This window comes from Patella vulgata, chromosome 2 (assembly GCF_932274485.2).
Source record: "Patella vulgata chromosome 2, xgPatVulg1.2, whole genome shotgun sequence".
Classification (NCBI taxonomy): Eukaryota; Metazoa; Mollusca; class Gastropoda; family Patellidae; genus Patella; species Patella vulgata.
Genome location: NC_065880.2, coordinates 37759296 through 37782234, shown reverse-complemented (window position 1 = coordinate 37782234; position 22939 = coordinate 37759296). Strand labels below are relative to the sequence as shown.

The 22939-nt window shown below is 33.7% G+C and overlaps 1 protein-coding gene across 1 annotated transcript; it reads left to right on the top strand.

Annotated features, from left to right (window-relative positions):
• The first annotated feature begins 3012 nt into the window (after window positions 1-3012).
• LOC126811557 (S-adenosylmethionine decarboxylase proenzyme) lies at window positions 3013-22818 on the top strand. Its single transcript, XM_050537251.2, has 12 exons — window positions 3013-3344; window positions 4923-5009; window positions 14247-14373; window positions 14725-14799; window positions 15018-15045; window positions 16724-16766; window positions 17083-17137; window positions 17347-17427; window positions 17823-17915; window positions 18188-18262; window positions 19941-20021; window positions 20808-22818. The coding sequence occupies exons 1-12, from the start codon at window positions 3238-3240 to the stop codon at window positions 20943-20945; spliced, it is 990 nt and encodes a 329-aa protein (XP_050393208.1). The 5' UTR covers window positions 3013-3237; the 3' UTR covers window positions 20946-22818.
• The last annotated feature ends 121 nt before the right edge of the window (window positions 22819-22939 follow it).

Sequence of the window (22939 nt, the reverse complement as noted above, 5' to 3'; positions counted from 1 at the left end):
AATAAGTTTATAGTTATTAAACCCAATACTGTAGTTGAATTATATTAGCCTAAAGGGAGCAGTTGTGCTTAGAAATTCCTTGTCATTCTTCATTCGCTTGTCATTCGTCATGCAAATTAGGGAGGCCCGTTGAATTGGACACATTCAAGAACACAATATTTTTTTATACAACTTTGTGTGCCCAAATTTTCCCAGCATTTGGTGCCCAAAATGGGGGGGGGGGGGGGCATTTTATTGAAATAAAATTAAACCACATTTTAGTCCCGAAATGACATAGTTTGTGTCGAGTGGAAGTTATACCCCATCTCTCTCTCTCTCTCTCTCTCTCTCTCTAACCTAAGGATGGCAACTATTGATATTGGTGCATGTCCCGACCAACAGGGGCAGATCGAGTCTGTTTATCGTATACATGCCGCAATTTTGAAATGGGTCATCTTGGAACTTGGCATATGTATTCCTTATAGCCTAAGGACGTCAACATTGATTTTGGTGCATATCCCGACCCCCGGGGGCACAGCTAGACAAGCCCAATTTTTCTGTTTATCGTATACGTAGGCTGCAATTCTGAATGGATCATCTTGCATATGTATTACTTATATATCCTAAGGACGCCAACTATTGATTTTGGTGCATGTCCCTATCCCCAGGGGCAGAACCTAGCCCAATTTGTGTTTAGCACCTGTAAATTTGGCAAAACAAACCCAAAGCCCAGCCTTCTTTGCCTCTGTCATATTACAGTCGTTGCAGCCTTTTCATATTTCATTCTCTTCATTTTATAAAGTACCATATCAATCAAAGCGGGAATGTGGACGTATATTTCAGCGGTGTCGGTGCTCTGGTTAATATTGTTTTCGTGGATGCGGTTGAAACGATTTACTTCGTTTATATTTTGAAATTCTTATAATTAATTTCTATTTATTTTCACACTCTTTTAGAAACATGTATTCTACAGTGACTGTCGGTTTTCTTATTTTTATAAACGCGTAGTTTTGTACGGGAAAGAGGTTGTAAGTGATCACATTCAAATCAATGATCCGCTAAAAATTAAGATGTCCACGCGTATAAGAAAACGATATACTGAATAAACTCTATTTAAGCATATACTTCATATCAAATATGTGCAACGTAGAAATAATAGCCTACTATTATAGCTGGCTGAAAATGTCACAGGTGTCAGGGGCCATCATTATGGTCATTACATTGTTTGGCCATCACACTTACACAAAGGCAATTTCTATGGTAGATCTAGATTTATTTGGCACAAATATACAAAATAATAAAAGAAATTATATGCTTTATATAAAAAAAATTAGAATCATTTTTGTGAAAAGATTGTCGACCATATTGCCCCCCCCCCCCCATTAATATGGTCTGCCCTCTTTTGCCAACCCCCCCCCCCCAATAATTTTAGAAAATAAAAAAAAGTATTTGTGATACGTTTCGGTAATCAATACCTTCTACGGTGAATAAATCGCACATCCCCACTCAGTCATAAACTTGCATGTTGTAGAGCATTCCCGACAGTCTATTTTTCAAAATTTTCTTGGCGAGGTCCCCAATGGACTCGCTACTTTGGCGCTCACAAGGGGAATTCGTTGAGGCTCGCAAGTCCGTTCGTTTGACATTTTGTTCTCTAGTCGGATAAACTATAAGTGATCAGGCGACGAACGGTATCTGGGCAGATCTATTTATCTCGACAATCCGTGCCTGACAGAATACTGTAAGACAGCATTTCCGGCAGTCTATTTTTCAAAATTTTCTGGGGGAGGACTCCCTATACTTTGACACTCGTGAGTGGGCTTCGTCGTGATTCGCAAGTCCGTTCGTTTGACACTTTACCTCATCGATCAGTGCCTGAAATACTGCCAGGCTGCATTTCCGGCAACCTGTTTTTAAAATTTTTCTGGGGAAGGCCCCCTACCCCTAGTTGAAGCTCGTGCCTTTGCCCCCTTAACCTTGGACTTTGCCCCAGCTTTGCCCCTCCAATCACCGACGGCTGGCGCCGCCACTATGATTGTAGCCCAGTCACCACCCACCACCACCCTTTTTTATTCCGGCCGGGCGCGTCGAATTACCCAATAACACCCAATAACTGCCCAATAACACCCAATAACTGCCCAATAACACCCAATAACGGCCCAGTAACACCCATGTTCCTGAAGCAACGACCGCGAGTTTTTACAACAAAAATCACATACATGAGTTATCTCCCTTCAGGCGAGTGAGCGTAAAACTCTGATTTGGGCTCAACGTTGCGAGGCTTTTAAATTCAACTAAATTGTCATTTTGTATTTCCAAAGTCAACAATTTGGTGTTATTGGGCAGTTATTGGGTGTTATTGAGCAGTTATTGGGTGTTATTAATTTCTTGTCAACAAAAATCACATATACGAGTTATCTCCCTTCAGGCGAGTGAGCGTGAAACTCCGATTTGGACACAAAGCAGCGATGCTTCTTAAATTCAACTAAATTGTTATTTTGTGTTTCCAAAGTCAACATTTTGTAGTTATTTGTTATTTTGGAGTTATTGGGTTTACTGGGCCGTTATTGGGTGTTATTGGGCAGTTATTGGGTGTTATTGGGCATTTATTGGGTGTTATTGGGGAATTCGACGCGCCGTTCCGGCCTTGATAAATGGTGTCCATAACCAACCGAATCTGAAAATTGCTATTAATATTAATAATTAATCCTTAGGGTCAGATCATTGTGTTTATATATCGAACATCAGTTGGAGAATAGATATATTAATTACAGGTACATGTAGGCTACGCGAAAATTCTAAATCATCCAATTTTTAATATAGAGTGCCCAGTTCATGTTACTAAAAGGATTTCGTTATATTTATATATATATTAATTGAGTGATTCCTGGGTGTTGGAAAACCATGGAACCTAAAATGGATTAGGGTTATTGAAATGTTATTAGCGCATTTATTACAGCGACTACGAACGCCGGTGTCAGCTGGTTATCGGCGTAATAATATTATAAATCTATTTTAGTTCAGTATTTTATGTTTCCTATTTTGCTCTCTTATTACAACACGTGTAGAGATTAAGCTAAAGCTTATACGTCAGTAAACCATAATCTTAATAATTCTAAAAATGAGTTAGCAATCACTGACGGTAATCATATTTTGTTGCGGAAGAATGGCTTGACAGATGTTGTTCGGCTGTGAACAAGTTCCTGAGATCAGTCTATGTGTAGACTTGGTTGCCAAGAACAAGTCTAACTAAAAAAGATGGCAAGTGCCGGCGAATCTTTCTTTGAAGGAGCGGAAAAATTGCTTGAAGTGTGGTTTGAATTTGACGATGACAGTTTGGAGTCTAGCCTAAGAAGCATTGACAGGTATAAGATTTATTAATAAACTAAATCTGTCCGTTGTTTACACGTGTTCATAAGGCAACATCATACATCACATGCGAATGAATGGCATAAATATAAATAAATGACGTTCACGTTTTGACTTATCAATGTTGCGAAGATGGAAGTCTGTTATTGTTTATAGAAAAATATGTAGCATTTCATTTAATATTTTATGTATCAAATATATTGATTATTTGAATATTGTTGGTATAAAAATGCCTTTTGATTGATAACCATCGTTCGTAGCCGATGGGATTTTATGCAACACCATTTCACCAGCCACCAGGTGAATGATGGCATTTCCATTCAGTTTGATATGATTTCAATTTTTCCAGGACATTTACGTTTCCACCTACTGTCTGGGGGTGGAATTATACATGTAGTTCCTTTAATAACGTCTCTGATCAGTCCCCTTTTTGAACGGTCTCTGGTCGATCCTAAAGGAACTTGTCAAATTCTAATTACTGATATTGTCAAGGGTACGGTACGGTACTTTTATGTGCCCTCCCAAACAAAGGTGGACATCATCAGTGAAACGAAGAACACCATACTATTGTTGAACTTTTTTATGTCGGAAAGGAGTTGAATCTATAGCCTTAGCGGGGTTTACACAATACACCCAATCTGTACAACCGTCAGATGCAACAGTTGCATCCAACCAACTTGATCAGTCAATGGTCGGATGGACAGCTTGTTGTATGGATAGGAGTCTAGGACCAGTTCTATTCTCATCTGACCAACCGATGCAATAGCCAATCAAATTGCGTTACATTAGACAACGTTGTACAATGTATAATGCCGTATCTGATTTGGCAACAAGAAAAGACCTCGTTTTCGGTGACTTCAAGTCTGATGTCCTGTAAAATGGATGTAAACCTATCCGCGACTGATAACTCTGTATAGGATTAGGAAGCATGTATTTTGTGAAACCCACGTAATCAAAACTACACGACGACAGGGATGAGAAGTGTTGCCTTGGGGTCTATTGCTGCCATTTTATTCAGTTACTATAAGAAGGAACATATGTTGCATCCGACATTTGTATGGTCTGATTGTATTGTGTAAACGCAGCTTTAGTAACAGTGAACAGTATGGTATCATGTTTTAAATGTCAATAATTCTCGCATGCTTCCTGTTATTACCCAAGTTGAATGAAATGTCAATTCAATATATTGTAAATATACAATTCTGTAGACCGGGAAATTTTCTATTTTCAACGGACATACATGTATTATGCAAACATTTGATGTAAAAATGGAAATGTGAATTTGATTACGGTAATATTGTGTTGCGATTATGTTTTACAGTATGAATGTTGTATTTTATATTCAAAAAGAAATTTTATGTTGGAGTTGTATAAAGTTCACACAAAAAGATATTTTCACATATAGATCGTTAAAGAAAACCTAAATTCAAAGTACATAATATTAATATTTAAATGTATAAAAATCAGAAAGTGAGTCCGTAGTCTTTAATGATAACAGATTTAATTTTTGTAAGGAAACCGGTAATTATTATTATGTGTATAATTAAATTTGTTATAAATATTTTATTTATCAGAAAAGTATGGGAAGAATTGTTGAAGCTTGTTAAATGTGAAATAATAAGTCGCACTGTTGATGAAGATATGGATGCTTATGTACTGAGGTATGTTCATGTACTGGTGTCATGGTCGACCTGGTTTCTTATTTTTTTTTAAGTAAAGTGGTAGGCATACATGATATACAATAAAGGATTCCTGATAATAGAAAGTTAAAGAAATATGTAAATAAATAAGAAATGTAACACCAGATCAAAGATTAAGACTAACATAAACTGTTGGGTAATTGAAAAGCACCCAAGCAGAGTTATTTCAAAAAGACAATGAAAAAATGGTTAAGTAATATGACAAAATCAATTCTGAGTTGTTACTAAATGGATTCCTAATAAAAACAGGGAACCAAATAGATGCATAATTGGCATTGGATGCAGTTAACTGGATATAAAGTCAAACCATGACACATGACCAGCAATTACGCTTTTTGTAGTCGAAATTGATGTTAATTAGTTCATGTTATGTGTCTGTCTATTTGGATTTACTGACTTTATTTTTACAACATAATCTAAAGACTTCATGGAATTACAGAACCTGAATGTGCAAATGTTTACACCAACTTGTCCAAGTTGAATATATTTCGTCTGATACGAGTTGTTTTGAAGTTCAAGTAGATTTGGAAAAAGTTGTTATTTACAGTTTTTATATGACCTTGTACCAGGTATTCTTGTATTTGTGAATGGTTCATGTCCTATGAGATAAACACAACATAAGTACATGCATGTATGTTATTTATTAGGAGTTCCTTTTCAGTTGACAAAAACAGTCACCGATCCATGTCATAAATCGAAATAGCTAGAATTATATTCTTATTAAAATAGTGTTTAAAATGAAATAATATTACTGGCAGCTAGTAAAGGACTTGAGGTGATTTATTAAAGTGGGTCAGTCAATTTATTCAAAACGTTGTTGACCAGATAATATTTAGTACAGCCATTCATCCAATATTAAGTGGTAGACATACACACATAGGCCAGAACTTGTCACCCATGCGGGATTGTTTAGAGTAAAGTGAATAATGGTCAGTTAAGACAGATACATGTACTATAGTTTAGACTATAATAATTTATGAGATAATCCATCTACGTGTATGAATATTTAACAAGCATTATGCAAGAGCTAAATCTGCCTATCACAGGTCTTTCTTTAGGCCTGAAATCGTATCTAAATTATTAATTAGACATTAATTAACTTATCCAGACCATAATCAACTCTCGATGTCAAGGCTAGTCTTAGATATCGACTAGATTAGAATCCTATATGCTGCAAACGCTCATTGATAATTAAGTCAAAACAATGGAGAATCGAGACTATGCTTTTTAACATACTAACTTAAGTAATGATGAATGAGGCTAGGCGGAAATTTACAAAGCTGATATCTCGGTTCATAGTGGACCAATTTGACTGAAATTTTCAACAAATTACCTTTACATTATCTAGCTTTTAACTATTATAGTGAGAATTGCCAACTCGTTATCGAATCTCCAATAATGTATCTTTAACTATGTAATCAATGCTGGAATGGTCATCTTATTAAGCTAATGAATGGCTAAAACTTCAATACTACCTTTAACAATTATAGTCTCTCTGCTTTGAGCGGCATTTAGCAATTGACAGTAATAAACACAAAAACATAATATGGAACACAATTACTATTTTAATTAAAGTGACGTTTCGTTGTGGTTTCTCAACATTTTTCAAGAACCCTCAATGAAACCTCGGTTCCATATTATGCTTTTGTGTTTATTAATTATAGTCTATTGTGCAGATAAAAATATAATAATTTTATTCTAGTTCTACACAATAGATTGTAACTCGTAAAGGTATTAACTATGTTACTTATTAAATAATAGATTTCAAACACCAGTGATGTAATTGAGATCTTGCAGTCTTATTTAATATTTTTAAGGAAGCTTAAACTCTGAATTTCTGTCTGAACCTTGGTAAATTTTAAACAGATTTCTCTGATGTTGAACAAACTACTGAATAATTGTTATTAAAAACTTGCCTGTGTGTTTGAAATCACCTCCGGTTGAATAAAATCCATTGCACAATTAAATATCCCAACGAACAAAAAATGTTCTCTCTTGAAAAGTCAATGTTTTTGCTTGTATTTTTGGCTGTGTTCATCACAACATTGTACATGTCACGTGATGAGCAAACCATCGTAATATGTTGAAAGGGGCGGGGGGGGTAAAGGTTGACAAATTTTGACAATCATGTGTGTTCCTGTTTTCTTGTGTAAGGCGTGGCATTTTTCGGAAGTGATCAATGTTGAAATTTTGATCTGTATTTAAAGGGCCAGAGTGCAGGGAATGTACATGCAAAACGTGTGACATGGGACTGCTTAAAGTCGTGAAAAAAGACAAGTGTTGCGTTTGCATGAACAAAGTTCAATACTGAGAACTGATATTGGGTTCAAACAGAATTCCACAAAAAGAGACCCATCACAAGTTTCACCTATGTGCCATAAAATAGGAAAGCCCAAGAAAACGTTTACCAGAAATATTTCACGAATAAGGCATTGCGATTTTAATGGCTTGAGTATATTTTAATAAATTATAATAGGCACTACATCCCTGTCAATTATAGGCAACTTTGTGGCTAACATTTATAAACAAACACACTTTATTTCACAATTTTAATTGGTCTAATCCCAATGCTCTGTGGTTATTGATCCATTTTCAAAGTTTTATGATTACCACAAAAACTATGAAAAAAGGCCACCGCTTCTCAATAATTTCTGTATAATTTCCATATTTAATTCATGCTCTGACTGTTCATGTCAATAATATTCCTGATTAAATTACTTTTTTTTTTCTGATTATTCGACAGATACTGAAATCGAAACATTCTTGATAAGAACAGTTCAGGACGTCTAAACATCGTTCATCATCTTTATAAAAATGTATTTAAAACAAAAATCACTTGTCAAAAGAGGCATTGCAGATTGCATGTATTATTGGGTCTTGTGTGTTAATTATTCAGACCGTGGGAAAAACTCCTGCACGTTTTAGCGCTAAATTTAACCATTTTCACTGCATCTGTGTAGCATACAATAACTCATATGGCATGGTACCTTTTACGGTAATAGAATTCAAAGCGTTGATTGACTGAGGCATGACGTGATCTACGAAATGCCATTAGAAAATTCCATTCTCTGTGGCTTTCAAAATGGAGTTGTACTGGATACATTGTCCTGTGAATTTCAAAACGAAGTCGGGATTTTCGGAAATGCACAAGATGCACAATTCTAAAATTCTGAACAGTTTTGCACAACGGAAATAATATTCAAGGAGAAATAGAAAGACATGGAACTATCTGCCGATAATTAAACCAATGTGCGGTATGATTAGTTGATAATAATCTTTGGTATATATATATAAAAATTTATTTTCCTATTCAATGATTCAATGACCTCGGCTATTAAAGATACATTATGTAAGATTTAGATAAAGAGCTAGCCATTCTTGCTATGATAGTCCGAAAATAGATAATGTAAAATGAATAATTTGAAAATTAGCCTTAGAAGATTTGGCAAGACGTGTGCAATAATTGCAACCATCGTACTGGTTGTTCGAAGCTAATTAAGTCTCACTCCTCCATTTTTAAATTAATCAAGATATGGCTGAACCATCCTAATCTATTTAATATCGAAGAAATCCGATGCCATCAAAAGCTGATTATGGCCTGGATCAGTTAATTAATGTTTAATAATATTTCAGGCCTAAAAAAAGACCTTCAATAGGCAGATTTAGGTCTTGCGTAATGTATAACACATTGGCATTTACGGATTTACCTCGGCAACAGCAGATTGCCAAGGTTAATTGACAGGCCTGCTTAAGTTCATCAGGAAATATTAAAGATATTCAAGGGTGAGATTCAAGGCCCTTAAAATGAATGCCGAATTTTTTTGTTCTGCACCTAGTGTTCAAAAGAAATATAGCCTAAGGGTGTCAACTATTGATATTGGTGAATGCTCCGACCCCCAGGTGCAGAGCCATGCCCAATTTTTGCCTTTAGCGCCCGAAGGTCACAATTCTGAATGGATTATAACAACTATTTATTTTGGTGCATGCCCCGACCCCCTGGGGCAGTGTCAGACCCACTTTTTTGTTAATATTTTGTCAGTGAATTTGGCAAAACAAACCCAACGCCTAGCCTTCTTTGCCTCTTGTCATATTACACCCATTTCATATTTTATTCTCTTCATTTCAAAAAGTACCATATCAATCAAAGCAGGCATGTGGTTGATATTGCAGCGTTTGCGATGCTCTTGTTGTATTTCTCGATATCCAAGTTTGTGATGAGTTCAATTTTACAAGAGAGAACTATTTTATTCACTGGGATATTAGTTGTACAATGGATTATATTTAACCAGAGGTAATTTCAAACACACAAGTAAGTTTATAATAACCAAAGTTAAGTTGTTTGTTCATAATCAAAGAAATCCGTTTAAAATTTCCGATGGTTCAGACAGTAGGTTAAAATATTTATATGGGTGTTAAATTTCAAATGATGACAAAATATCATTCTACAAAACCAATTAAAACATAACATTATAAGCAAAAGACAACTTAATTTCTTCTTTTCAATTAATATTAACAGATATTGTACTTGCTTCAAAGATTCCTTTTAAATTTTTTGTGTAAAAGTAAACAGAAAGATGTTTTTGACCAGATTTGATACCTGTATAACTTGCTGAGGTATAACATCATGATTTTCTTTCCCAATATTTAAATTCTCTCTATGCATCATTTGTATTTTTCGAAAAACACCAAATATACATGTATATTCTTAATGAAGAAATCAAAATATCAATGATAGATAATCTTCCAGTTTGGATTCCTATCAGATGAAAAGCAGCAAAGATTACTGGTGGTGCTGGCTTTTGACCATATCCAGTTTATATGGTCTCCAGAGGATACTGAATGTTGACAAAAATTCAATTCATCATATGTTCGATATTCCTTTAGTCAGGTTGGGTAATGTACCGGTTTTTGGTTTTTTTGGTATATTGTGATAAAATCATTGGCGAATTTACCATATAGGACTTATTTAAAAATATTGAAAAACCGGTATATCGTGATAATCAAAATTATCGTGATATGATAGTTATTGTGTTCAAATATTGATAATACATATGCTATATCATCACCTTCTCAAGACAATGATGCTGTAGTGCGCAGTATGAAGTCAAAATAGCAATGCAAGAGGTCACGTTTGATGCAAGTACATGTAATCGAGGAACGCTTGTTTGGCAAGGTCAAGATTAAACAGTATTTACCCAAGTCACAACAGTCACTATGTCTTGTAAATATCAAAAAGTAGATTTTAGAACCCTAACCTATTATCGTTATTAACATTTTACTTCAACTAACTTGTACATGACATTCTATTGATAGAATTAAATTCATCAGTAAAACTAGCAAAAGTACCAGCTGGTCTAGGGAAAATCTCCATCATGTCGTCTGTTGACGTTAGCAACAATAATTTGATATCAAGCGACAATTTTTGGCCCAAGTATTCAAAATTTGACTTCTTAAGACAAAATTATAAATTATCACGATAATATCGTTTATCGTGATATTTGATAAATTATTATCACGATATTTTTTTTTTCATTATCGCCAAACCCTAACTTTTAGAGATCCTACTTTCACAATATTTAATTTGCACAGGATTTGATCAGATGGAATATAATTGTTACATCCTTAATTAAAGATATGCCTTAGTTTATATTGAAGAATCTTGATGAATATTGACGAAATTATTGCCCAATCAGCATCTTTTTAAAACTTATGTGCATGGTACCTATTGATTTCTTAACAATATCCACAATTTGTGTTGAATATCAGAACACCAAACCACCTCCTGCTAGGTCTATGTTTTGTTAGTGTGTGTCAGCCCTTGTTACAACTTTAAAGTGCACATAAGATGGTCCCGGAAGATTCGAGATACGTGTAGCCAATGGTTACTATATCCACTTTACGGCAAGTTCACGCCAATCTGGTTGAAATTAATTCAGTTATCTTCATTAAAAGTCGTAAAAATAGACCTTCCATAAAAACTTCTTTGCCAATTATCGAAAACACTCTTAATCCCCTCAGACGCCAGTGACGTCACAGTGACCGAATGCATATTCGGAATGTTTATTCCTTAATTACCTATATACAGCCGGCGTGTGTATTCTTTAACGCCTGAAGGATTCCTTAATCCCCCTAATTAAATAAAACAATTGACTACGGAATAATTTGTTGTGTAATTCATTTTAATTTAAGATCCAATTTAGAGTGCCTACAACTTTTAAACTTTGAAGTCCTGAACTCTTAATTAATTTTTTACAATATTGAACTTATTGGACGAACACTTTTAATATGTAAAAAATATACGGGTCCAGTTATGTGGTTTTTACTGCGAGCACTTCGCTTTTCCACATAAAGTGTAGTGTCGTTAATATCTGTCATTAATTAATCAATCCGACTATAAAAATTATACAGGCATGGGTCATAAATTAATTTCAAGTTGGTGTTAGCAGTGAGTGTTAGTGGGATTAAGAATGTTGATTAGGTAATTATCTTTTTTTTACGCCGGCCAGATCAAAGACATCACTCTCAGTGGAACGTGTGCGTAATACCGCACGAACGAACGACAAAGATTTTCAAGCCATTTTTAAAGCCGTGTTTTAAAGTGATTTTTAGATATATATAAGAACTTTTAATTATTTTAAATCTGTTTTAAAGTGACGTTTAGATATACAAGAACTATTTATTATTTAGTGTTTTTACCTAACTTCTATTTTTTATTTAAGTAAATAACTTAATCAAATCAACCTGTCCATAATATCATGCAATATGTATTGGACGTTAAATTTGTAATAACAACAACAACAGCATTGACAGTTTAATCACTCACCAAACGGCACCAGGAACTCCACGAATGATCCCGTGAAATTTTCGCGCGAAGTTTAACCTCATTTACTACACCCATAGTACATGGAACGGTACATGATAATAAGATACCAAGCGTTGATTGGCAGAGAAATGAGTGCGATCTATTGTACATGTTATGCATAGTCATCGGAAAATGCCATATTCACTGTAGTTGTTCTTTATGTATAGAAATCGTTATTAATATTATATATAGCTAATAATGAATATATCGACAAATGACTGGCACCATTTGTATTTCTGTACTTAAGTTTGGGATATCAAGTATTACGTGGTTATCCAAATTACCGGTAAATGCGCTAATTTCTTGAGTCATCTTCATTTGACACGTGGCCTATTTAAACAAAGACAGCTTAAATTGATCTACGGCATGATACGGCATTTTAAATTCACTCTAAAATATTCCAATCACAAATGTCTAATCTATACCAATGAAAGACGATAATTCGGTGATTATGATTAGGCCAGTCATGTGGTAATTGGACCGTCAATAGACGCTTGCCCAGTTGCTGTGTGTATTGATAGTGCTATATTGTACATATGGTGAGATATTGTATAGATAATGTATATCCTATGTGTAGTGCCTGTGACGTCACCAGCCAATCAACTGGATTAAGGTCGTAATTGAAAAATCGAAAAGCGGTTTGGCGTGTCGGATACTTAAACGTTAACAGCGGACTTAATTTTAATTCGGTGTACACTGCAGAGCTTGTGGCCATTCGTGACACTATATCATGGATTTCCCATCAAAAGACTAGTAAGTTCGTCATTCCAAGCGACTCTCTGAGCAGTCTGATTTCAATCCAAAATGACAACTCAGACTCAAGACCAGAAGTCATTTTGGAAATCAGACAGCTGTACCAGAGGGTTTTAGAGAAGGGAAGCAAAGTAGAACTCGTGTGGATTCCATCACATGTCAACATTAGAGGAAACGAGGAGGCAGATCGACTCGCCAATGAAGGTCTCAAGGACACAGCACCACTCCGCACCATAGACTACAGCACCACGGAAATCTACAGTATGGTCAAAAGACACGTCAATTCAATCTGGGAATTAAATCTCGTTGAACTTGACACATACAGATTCCGGCTGGATGACAAGATCTACACAAAGACAACACTCAATCACCCTAGAAGGGATATTTGTAGACTTATATCGAAGCTAAGGGTGAAAGAGCGGCTGCGAGACTACAAACACTAAGTCATCATCTGTGAGTGCGGAGAAGAATGTACCGCCAACCATGTCCTGGTAGACTGCGAGGTATACGAGGAGGAGAGAAGGGAACTAGTGAGAACAATGGAGACCAACAACATACCATTCAACACTAAGAACCTACTCTTCCCGAGACCAGATCTGAAACTGCAAATCTTCGAACAAATCCACGCCCTAATGGACACAGTTGGACTAAGTAGAATATTGAAGTAAGAGGGGGTCACGGTTAGACGGGCCCGACATCTAAACACGAAACCACATAGGTGATTTATACCAAACTGGCAGGATAGTGGAGTAAGGGGGAGTCACGATCAGACGGACTCGGCATCTAAACACTATTCCACCAAAAACAGACACCAAACCTACAGAGTGGGATAGTTGGAGTAAGGGGAGGTCACGAAAAGACGGGCCTGGCACCTAAACACAAACCCCACAAAGATGACATCTACCAAACTAGCAGGATAGTGGAGTAAGGGGGAGTTACGGTCAGACGAACTTGGCACCTAAACACTATTCCGCAAATAAAACTGATACCAAACCCAGAGAGCGGGATAGTGGAGTAAGGGGAGGCCACGATAAGGCGGACCTGGCACCTAAACACTAACCCCAAACGATGACATCTACTAATCCAGAAGCAGACGAGATCATCTACCAAACGATATGTTTTATATTAAATAAAGGGAAGATTGCAAAATCATATTCTAAAAAACAGGAATCAGCTTCGGCTCTCCTATGTCTTGTCTGCGATATCACTTATGTGGAAGCAGACATTAAACACCAAGAACGAACGAACGAACGAACTTAATTTTAATCAGATTGGTGTGAACTTGCCGTAAAGTTGATATAGTAACCATGGGCTATACATACATGAAATTTAGATTTTTGATCTTAAGTGGTCGTAACCTACATTATAAGAATGTTAACAAATATGCATGAAAACATTGAGATTGTGTGAATAGATTAAATAATATGCCCTCGTATTTCTAACAGAATAAACAATAGTTCTACAATATTTGTAAGCTGATAAATCAAAAGAACGTACCGGTAATAGGTTTGTAAAACTTTCAAATGTACTTTGCTTCCAGGTTATTTGAAGGAACGAGAATAATATCTTTATTTTATTTGCAGTGAGAGTAGTATGTTTGTTACTAAAGATAGGTTTATTTTAAAAACCTGTGGAACTACTACCTTGTTATATGCAGTTAAACCTCTCATTAAATTGGTAAAAGAAAAGTGTAGACTCAAACAGATTCTTGTAAGTTTAATAATATTTGTACCAGTATTACTTGACAGGGAAAAATTGTGTTACTAGAAAATAGAACTAGTAAATTATATATTATGAGGAAAATGCTTTTACTGAAAGAACATTTGCATTAAGTTTTAATAATTTAGTTCAAGACTAGGATTCTAGGAACCATTGATAGAAACTTTGCAGTTTGTTATCTTGAAGTTTTAAATTTCTGTACAGTTCTTTTTTATGATGCCAGAATGGATCTTTGATAAAGATATATCAACACTGACTTCCAAATTGAGCCCAAACCTGAAATTGTTAGATGTTGAGGAAGTTTGGTGTGCTTGTATAAAAAATTCTTTTATTATTTTACAGGATATTTTCTATTCGAGGAAAAATTTCAGTCGTCCTGATTTGCAAATTGGTATGCATAGAAATTTTTCAGATGAGGTATGTAATGTTGTTTTTTTTTCTCATTCAAACCAATGTGTATCCGTGTATGTTTACAGGGTATATTTGTTGCATCACAACACAAGGATTTTGAATTTGAATAGACAGAACTTGTATATTACAGTTTTACAAATATCATTATTGTAAACTGACGTAGGAGTCCTCCATACAATTGATAACAAAAAAGAATTCATCAGTTTTATTACTTTTAACTTCAGGTCAGCCACTTGGATAAGCAATTCAGAAGTGAGTATTTATATTCTGTTGTTCTATTTTTAAATTGAATTGAATTATATTGATTTTCTCATAAAATTCTATACTAAATCTATACAGGCAGCATCTCATTCATCAGCTGGATATATAAAATGGAATTGACAAGCTATAGAGACATTGTTATTGGTGTGCACTGTGCAGCCCATAATAGATACAAAATATCCTAGACGTGATAAATATGTGATCAATCCATTGTTTTCCTAAAGTAGCCTTGTAGAGATTTATATTCAAGGTGACATGATAGAAAGTAAGGTGATAAGATAAAACAACTTATATTACAGGTAACTAAGCCAATAAAAGGTAAAACACCAAGGGCTTATCACCACCAATTTTTTGAAACAATCTCAAAATGACACTCCTTATCACAACCAATCACACCTGATTAAGGTTGAAATATGACACTTATGTGAACCAATTGTACCAAAGGTATTCAAACGGGGTGTTCCCACTTAACCGGCAGGCTTTGAGGTCAAATTTTGCCGCTAATCCAAAGTTAATCCTAGAACAATGGTGTTATAAACTATAGTCCATATCTTTTTTAAGACTAAAACTGTATTGATTTTAACAAATTTAACTTTTATTAAATAACATTAAATAGCTTACACATATAAAAATATATTGATTTTAACAAATTTAATATTTATTAAATAACATTAAATGATTTACACATATAAAAATGCATTACAATTTACACATATAAAAATGCATTACAATTTACACATATAAAAATGCATTACAATTTACACATTTAACTTTTATTAAATAGCATTATATAATTTATAAATAAATGCCTCACAACATAACAATCATTTTACAGCCCCACTAAATAGGAAATATTTGTTCCATACCGATTTACACTTAAAGAGCCATTTAATAACTGTGTTTTCAAATGTTCAATTCTTGTATCAAGTTGTCAATATTTCTTAACGCGAGGCCTATTTATATTAATATAGTGAATTGAATTCATGTTTGAAATCATAACGCTGGCATGAACTGTGTTCAAAATGTCATTAATTAGTTGGTTAATAAATTATATTAAGAGGGATTAAGAGCTCATTAACGCTGAACACTAGTGAACAGTTCTTGAGTGACTACCTTTAAACAGACTATAGTTTTAAGATCAGTCAAAGGATTAACAGTCTGCCGGCTAAGTGGGAACACACCATTCAAACTTGCTGAAAATAGCAGATGTTCTTGACAACTGATTGTACATTTCTTTAAACATTTGACTAATCATACTGGTGTATCATACATGCACATATATTCCAGATTAGGGTTTTGCCTTCATGTGACATTGAATTAATAGGACAATTTTACTCTAACTACAGTACAGTGTCGCTGTTACATTTTGTATACCGGGTAATAATATATATTAAAAAGAAACACACAGAGTAAATAAGTAACAAACATTACAAATTACTCCATATTTTTGTATACCTTTAAAGACATAATTAAATGTCTGGAGTTGTTTACAGCCTGGGTGTACCCATTATCTGTCAGAACATTTAACTTAACAGTGCAAATCATATGATTAAGAATTCAATTATTCAAAGTTCGGAAAACTTTTCATTAGGTTATTCTATTGTTAGTTTATTGGTGCATAATAAAATACTGTTCATATCATGTTTATTGATTTACCAATTATTTATAGATGGTGCAGCTTATAGTCTAGGTAGAATTAATCAAGACTGCTGGTAAGCAATTATTACACAATTACAGTGTTTAACAGTTTAATATAAACACACATATTTATATGGTGGTATATTGTCATTGCCCTTGTCTTTGTTTAATAAATCTACAAAGTTTTTGAAATATTATTATAAAACTTAGATAAACAATATCGAAATTCAATTTGATCATGCATCACTTTATTGCAGAGTTTTTGCCCCTTCATTGTATTAACCTTGTAATCAAAGTCAATAGTTTTGAGAGATATTCCTTTCTGGGATCTAGAGAAATTGTTTTCAACCTTTTTAACAGTGGAGGTAATTGGAAGTAATTATTTTTCAGGTATCTTTATACATTAGATAATGCTGGAGTTGAGAGACCAGACCAAACTTTTGAAATATCCTTGATAATCAATATATTGTTATGACAGTAATCAACTTGAAAACTTTTTCATAGTTTAATCTTTTGCATCTCATCCACGCATTCGTGAAACATTGATAATTATGTTGTTTTACTATGTATTTAAACAAGAAATAATTAAGTGATTTTGAAAAGAGGAAAAACAATTTACTTTGTGAATCATTTGTTTTCCTTAACTTTTGTTACCTGTTAATGTGGGATATGTGTCGTGAAAAGATGAGAGTATTCACCAAGGATGTGTCTGAAAACGGCTTGGATGCTACTAAGGTATTTATATTATAAGCTTAAAACAAAATAAATTTTTAGAGCAGTATTAAAAAAGTTAATTTATTGAACTCCAGTTGAGCTGAATTTCAGACATGAAAAAATTACCTGAATTTCATAGATAAATAGATAGGCCTAATAACATCATTCTTCATAATTTTTGGAAATAACACATTCAACACTCGTTCAGGTATATCTAATTTTAATCATGACTCATTTGAATACAGGATGATTTATCTAATACTACTAAATACCACAGTATGAACCAAATATTAACTAAAAATAAACCAAATGCTAAAAAGTAATAACTTTAGCCATTATTTATGTCTAGTTTTGAACTGAATCATATGTACAAAAATATTTATTGATCTAGTAATATTAAATGATTCTATTTACAGAGATCTGGTATATGTGACATAATACCTGGTGCCAAAATTGATGAATTTCTGTTTGATCCTTGTGGATATTCTATGAATGGTTTACTTCCAGGGGTAAAACTTTTTTTTAAAAAAATTTCCTACATGTTAGAAGTTTACACTCAAAACCTATTTAACAGGTTAACTCTTGTGTATATCTTTAAAAGTCAGGGTTGGTTGAAGTTTGTTTTATCCATTTACTTTATAACTATGTATGACTTTTGATATCAATGTGGCATTTCGGAAACAAAAAAATTCCATCAAAAAGGAGGTCAAGTAACATCTTTGAAATACTGTTATGAAAATGATTTATGGGGAGAAGTGTTATTATAGTTTTTTTATTACAGGGTTATTATATCACCATACATGTAACACCAGAAGAAGAATTTAGCTATGTCAGTTTTGAAAGTAATGTTCCAAGGGTAAGAATTAATTCATCTTAATCAAATCCAAACTTTCCCCAAACAATATACAAAAATGAAGATTCATCTTTGGATTTTTTATACACCCACATTTTCATGTGGACGTTTGTCATTGCCCCTGTCTGTCCGTCCACAATTTGTTTGTGGCCACTAAACAGGTCACAATAGGTTTGTATCCCAAAGATCTCAGTTCCTGGATTATGACCCCTGATTGTACGAAAAATCACGTTTTTAGATTGTGGACCCTCTAGAGATCACAATATTTATACGAATTTAAAAAAAAACGTTTATAATGTATCACGGTTACACCCTAATGACGGTTGACTTCGAAGTTGTGAAAATCAGACAGGAACTGCCTGACAAAATGGCCGCTCCTTGTATGCAAATAGTGTCACAATTTTTATCTGATTTGGATGAAACTTGAAATGTATGATTAAAACCCAAAGATCTTGGTTCCTTTCGATATTTGCGCATACCAGACCATAAATTCTTGGATTATAGCCCATGATTGTACGAAAAATTCCTCTTTTTTTTTTTTTTTTTTAGCTTGTGCTTGTTCTCTATTCATCTCTTGCAAAACGTGGGCCTATCTTGCCTGGCAACCACTGGTTAATCGGATGAATTGTTAAAATTATGGTATTTTCTAACACAAACGGCTCCATTTTAAAGACATGATATTCCAGATTAAAGGGCTAATACTATAGAGACAATGAAAAATCCTAAAACTATTCAGATCAATCAGAACTTACAGACCCATTATTTGCTATTTATTTCATCATTTCCACCATTGTCTTTGGTCCCTGTCTGAAAATATTTTTATTAAAGATACATTATGGGAGATTCGATAACGAATTAGCAGTTCTCACTATAATAGTTAAAAATTAGATAATGTAAAGGCAATTTACTGAAAATTTCAATCAAATTGATCCACTATGAACCGAGAAATAAGCGATCGAAAGTTCCGCATAGTCTCGATTATCCATATAATCGTTAAATCTAGAAGGATAGTTATGCAGCAAATCGGATCATAATCCAACAATTATACAGGCTAGCGTTGACATTGAGAGTTGATTATGGTCTGGATTCATTAATTAATGTGTAATTACTAGTTTATATAACATTTCATGCCTAAAGAAAGACCTATAATAGGCAGAGAGAGAGAGAGAGAAATGGGGTTTAACATCCACTCAACACAAACTAGGTCATTTCGGGACTAACATATGGTTTAATTTTATTTCAATAATTCACTTGCGCGTAGGGGTCTTTAGCAGTGGGAGGAAACCGGAGGACCCGGAGAAAACCCACAAGATTGGACAGGCGACCCTAATCCTTGTCACTACAACCGGGGATTCGAAACCACGCCAGTTTACTCAATGACAGGCCTTATGATACAGCGTGCACATGCTAACCTATAATAGGCAGATTTAGCTCTTGCATAATGTATGTTTAATATCAGATGAACATCAAGGCCAAATTGGTATCTAATTATTCTAATTGGTGTCTAGATAGAATTTAAAGTAAAGAACTATTTTAAGTCATTAGTTTTGTTAAATATAAAAATGATTATTGGCCTCCTGAAACATAGAGGCTTTCACATAAAAAGTAAACTAACTTATAGAAAATATAAATATTGATTTATTTTGTGCACTGTTACAATTATAGTTAATATTTATTAAAGGAATCCTATGATGAACTTGTTAAGAAGGTACTGGAGGTTTTTCGACCAGGAAAATTTTTAATGACCATTTTTGCTAACAAGGTAAATATGAAAATCTTCAAAGAGGAAATGATTATTAATAAATATTAATGTTGTAACTGGATGATGATCTCTGAATATAACAACACAAATCACAACAATAACGCTTAAGAATGATGTTTTCGCAACCAAGTAAAATCACCACAGATCAAATTGAATTTGACAGAATGGGAATGTTGAATATCACAATCCATTGTGCAAACATGGGCTATCAAAAACACAACACAGTTTATATGGAAATACAATCACTGGTTTATAAGTATAGCACGACGTTTCGACAAGTATTCTCTTATCGTTATCAAGCACAAATGATATTTAGTTAAACTAAAAGGTGATATTTATAGTAAAACAAAAAAGAAGCCATAGATAAATGCTGTTATAATACAAGATAATAGTTAAATTGATCAAAGGATAATTAAAACTTAAATATAGTTAATTGATGGGGGTTAACAGTGACCAGGGAGCAACAAAGCCATATGGGCTATCAATTTTAATAAAGTTGGGGTCAGTACAAGTCTAGAGTTCAGAGTATGGTGCAGTGGTGACATGTCACATTATGCCACTTTTCCGATGTCGAGATTTGCAAGTAAAGATTTTATTGCCTCTGGGTTATTGATTTTCTTGTGTCAGTAAATGTCCAGTCTACAATCATTCCAAAAATCACATTTCAGCTGCATTGTCTTGCCAGCACTTCCAATCACATTGGTGGTACATTTTAATTGCAACTCAGTATATTTCTTCTTACATTTTATATATATAATCAACTGGTTTCATTTTCTCTATTTCTAGGCATCAGTTGCTAAAGATTGTCACAAGGAAATAAATGATGCAGAGAGTCTACAGGGCTATGTTCGTCAGGATCATCAATTCTGTATCTTCAAGAATTATAACTTGACTTACACTATGTATAGTCGTCCTATCCTATAGGATACAATGTGCAGGGGTCTCATTAATGATTCTACTTTCCCTAACAAGCTTTCTTTTAATTTCAGGGAGTCCACAAGATTTCTTGATTGTTTGAAAGGATCTCAACTAAAACTGAGATCGGAAAGTAGAAATCAGAGGCCTGACTGCACACATCGTGTATTTTATTCCCGTTATGTTTATCTTATTGCTGTCATTTTAAAAATTATTATGTATTTTGTTCATTTATGGAAGTCGCACCAAAGTTGGAAAAAATATCAAATTCGCTGTGGCTTCATTTTACGCAAACCTAAATAATATTTTTGTCTTATCTTACTATGGTTGAGATCACAATGGCTAATGCTTTACGAGCTGTTTGCCATACAAATAACAGAGTGCAGAGGGGAAATCCCCATCATGATGAGAGGTGTCATGGGATAGAGCTGCACAGTAGAAGTCAATATTTCATCATTCATTGTCATGCTTTTGGCCACTTCTTAAAGTCTCTAATCATCATTTTAGTGATTTTGAATTCCTTGCAAAGTAAACTGCAATATTGTGGAAGTAGTACCTCTCTCTAAAGGAGATGTCAGTCCAAAAATACTTCAGTTCTGTTCAGTATTTACAAAGATAATGAATTGAAAATTTGTTAACATTCTCTGCTGTGAAAGTTGAATCTTTGAAAGGAATTCAGTTAATTAAGAAAAGTCAAAATATCAATGCTAGATTAACTTCTGGCTTGGGTGTAAAATGGGCCTGTGAAAGATTTTCATGAAAATCTTAGGTGGTGCTGGCTGGCTTGCCTTGACTATTTCCCATTGATATCTGTAGAGAATGGCAAATATTGACAATTTTGAATTCATCATATCTTTGTGAATTCAACCATTTTTAACTTTTAAAGATATAAGTTTAAAACCTTTGTATTTTCTATGGAATTAAACATACCTCAAATGACTATCAGAGACTATTAAGTCGTGAATAATATTAGATCTTGTCCAAAATATGAACGTGCAATAAATTGACTAGTAATAAATTTATCGGTGGTCAAGGAAAGCTCATAGAAGATTCTGACTAGATACATATCAATAGTAAACTGGTAAAACATTCAAAAGGTCAGCTAAAACATCTGCCCATTTTCTAAGCAATGAAATATTGATCAAATTTTAGAAGTTAATCAAACCAGACAAAATGGACAGAAGTGGAAGTCATTATTTAGGAATTAGATATTTCAAAGAGGTTTTTCCAGAAGTTACTTATAGTAAATCCTACCTCTATATTTACTGATACTTAGCCTGATGGTAAAACATTTTATCTAGTCTTAATAATATCGACATTGTTCTAAGTTGATATTACTTGAATGGGTTGATCCTGTCCAATAAGAATTTGGTTAAGAAAACTGATTTGCAAACATCTAGAATTTTTGCACCTTTTAGGGTAATAATTGATCTGTTGTTTATAGAGCATTTTTATCTTTGGTTGAGGGAGATAATAACTTTATTGGATTTTTTTGAGAGGGTGAATAAATAAATAATTTTACAAAGAGGTATTGTATATTTATAGATTATTAGAAATGTATATTCACATGTTGTAGAAGTAATTATATCTATCTATAAATTATTAGAAATGAACACTATTAAATATATATAAATTCTCATCCCGGTCTCTAAAAATTGAAAAATTGAAAATCAAATTATTGTATTTAAGTTCATGGATAAAATGATTAACTTAATTCCTATTTAATAAATAGTATCCAGTAATTTATTTTTTAAAATACACCTACTCAATTTTAAGTAGCTTTTACAGCTTACAAATTATTTTATTTTCAGTTTAATAATGTAGTTACTACAAATAAACTAATAGCTTATTACTTAAATAAATATTTACATTCATTCTAAAATATCTCCACCTTTTGTATCCATTAGAATAAAATGTGTTAGGAAGTATATTTTAGCAGCTAGATCAGGTTATTTCACATAGAGAATTTCAAGATCAAAGGAAATTGCCATCATATGATGTAG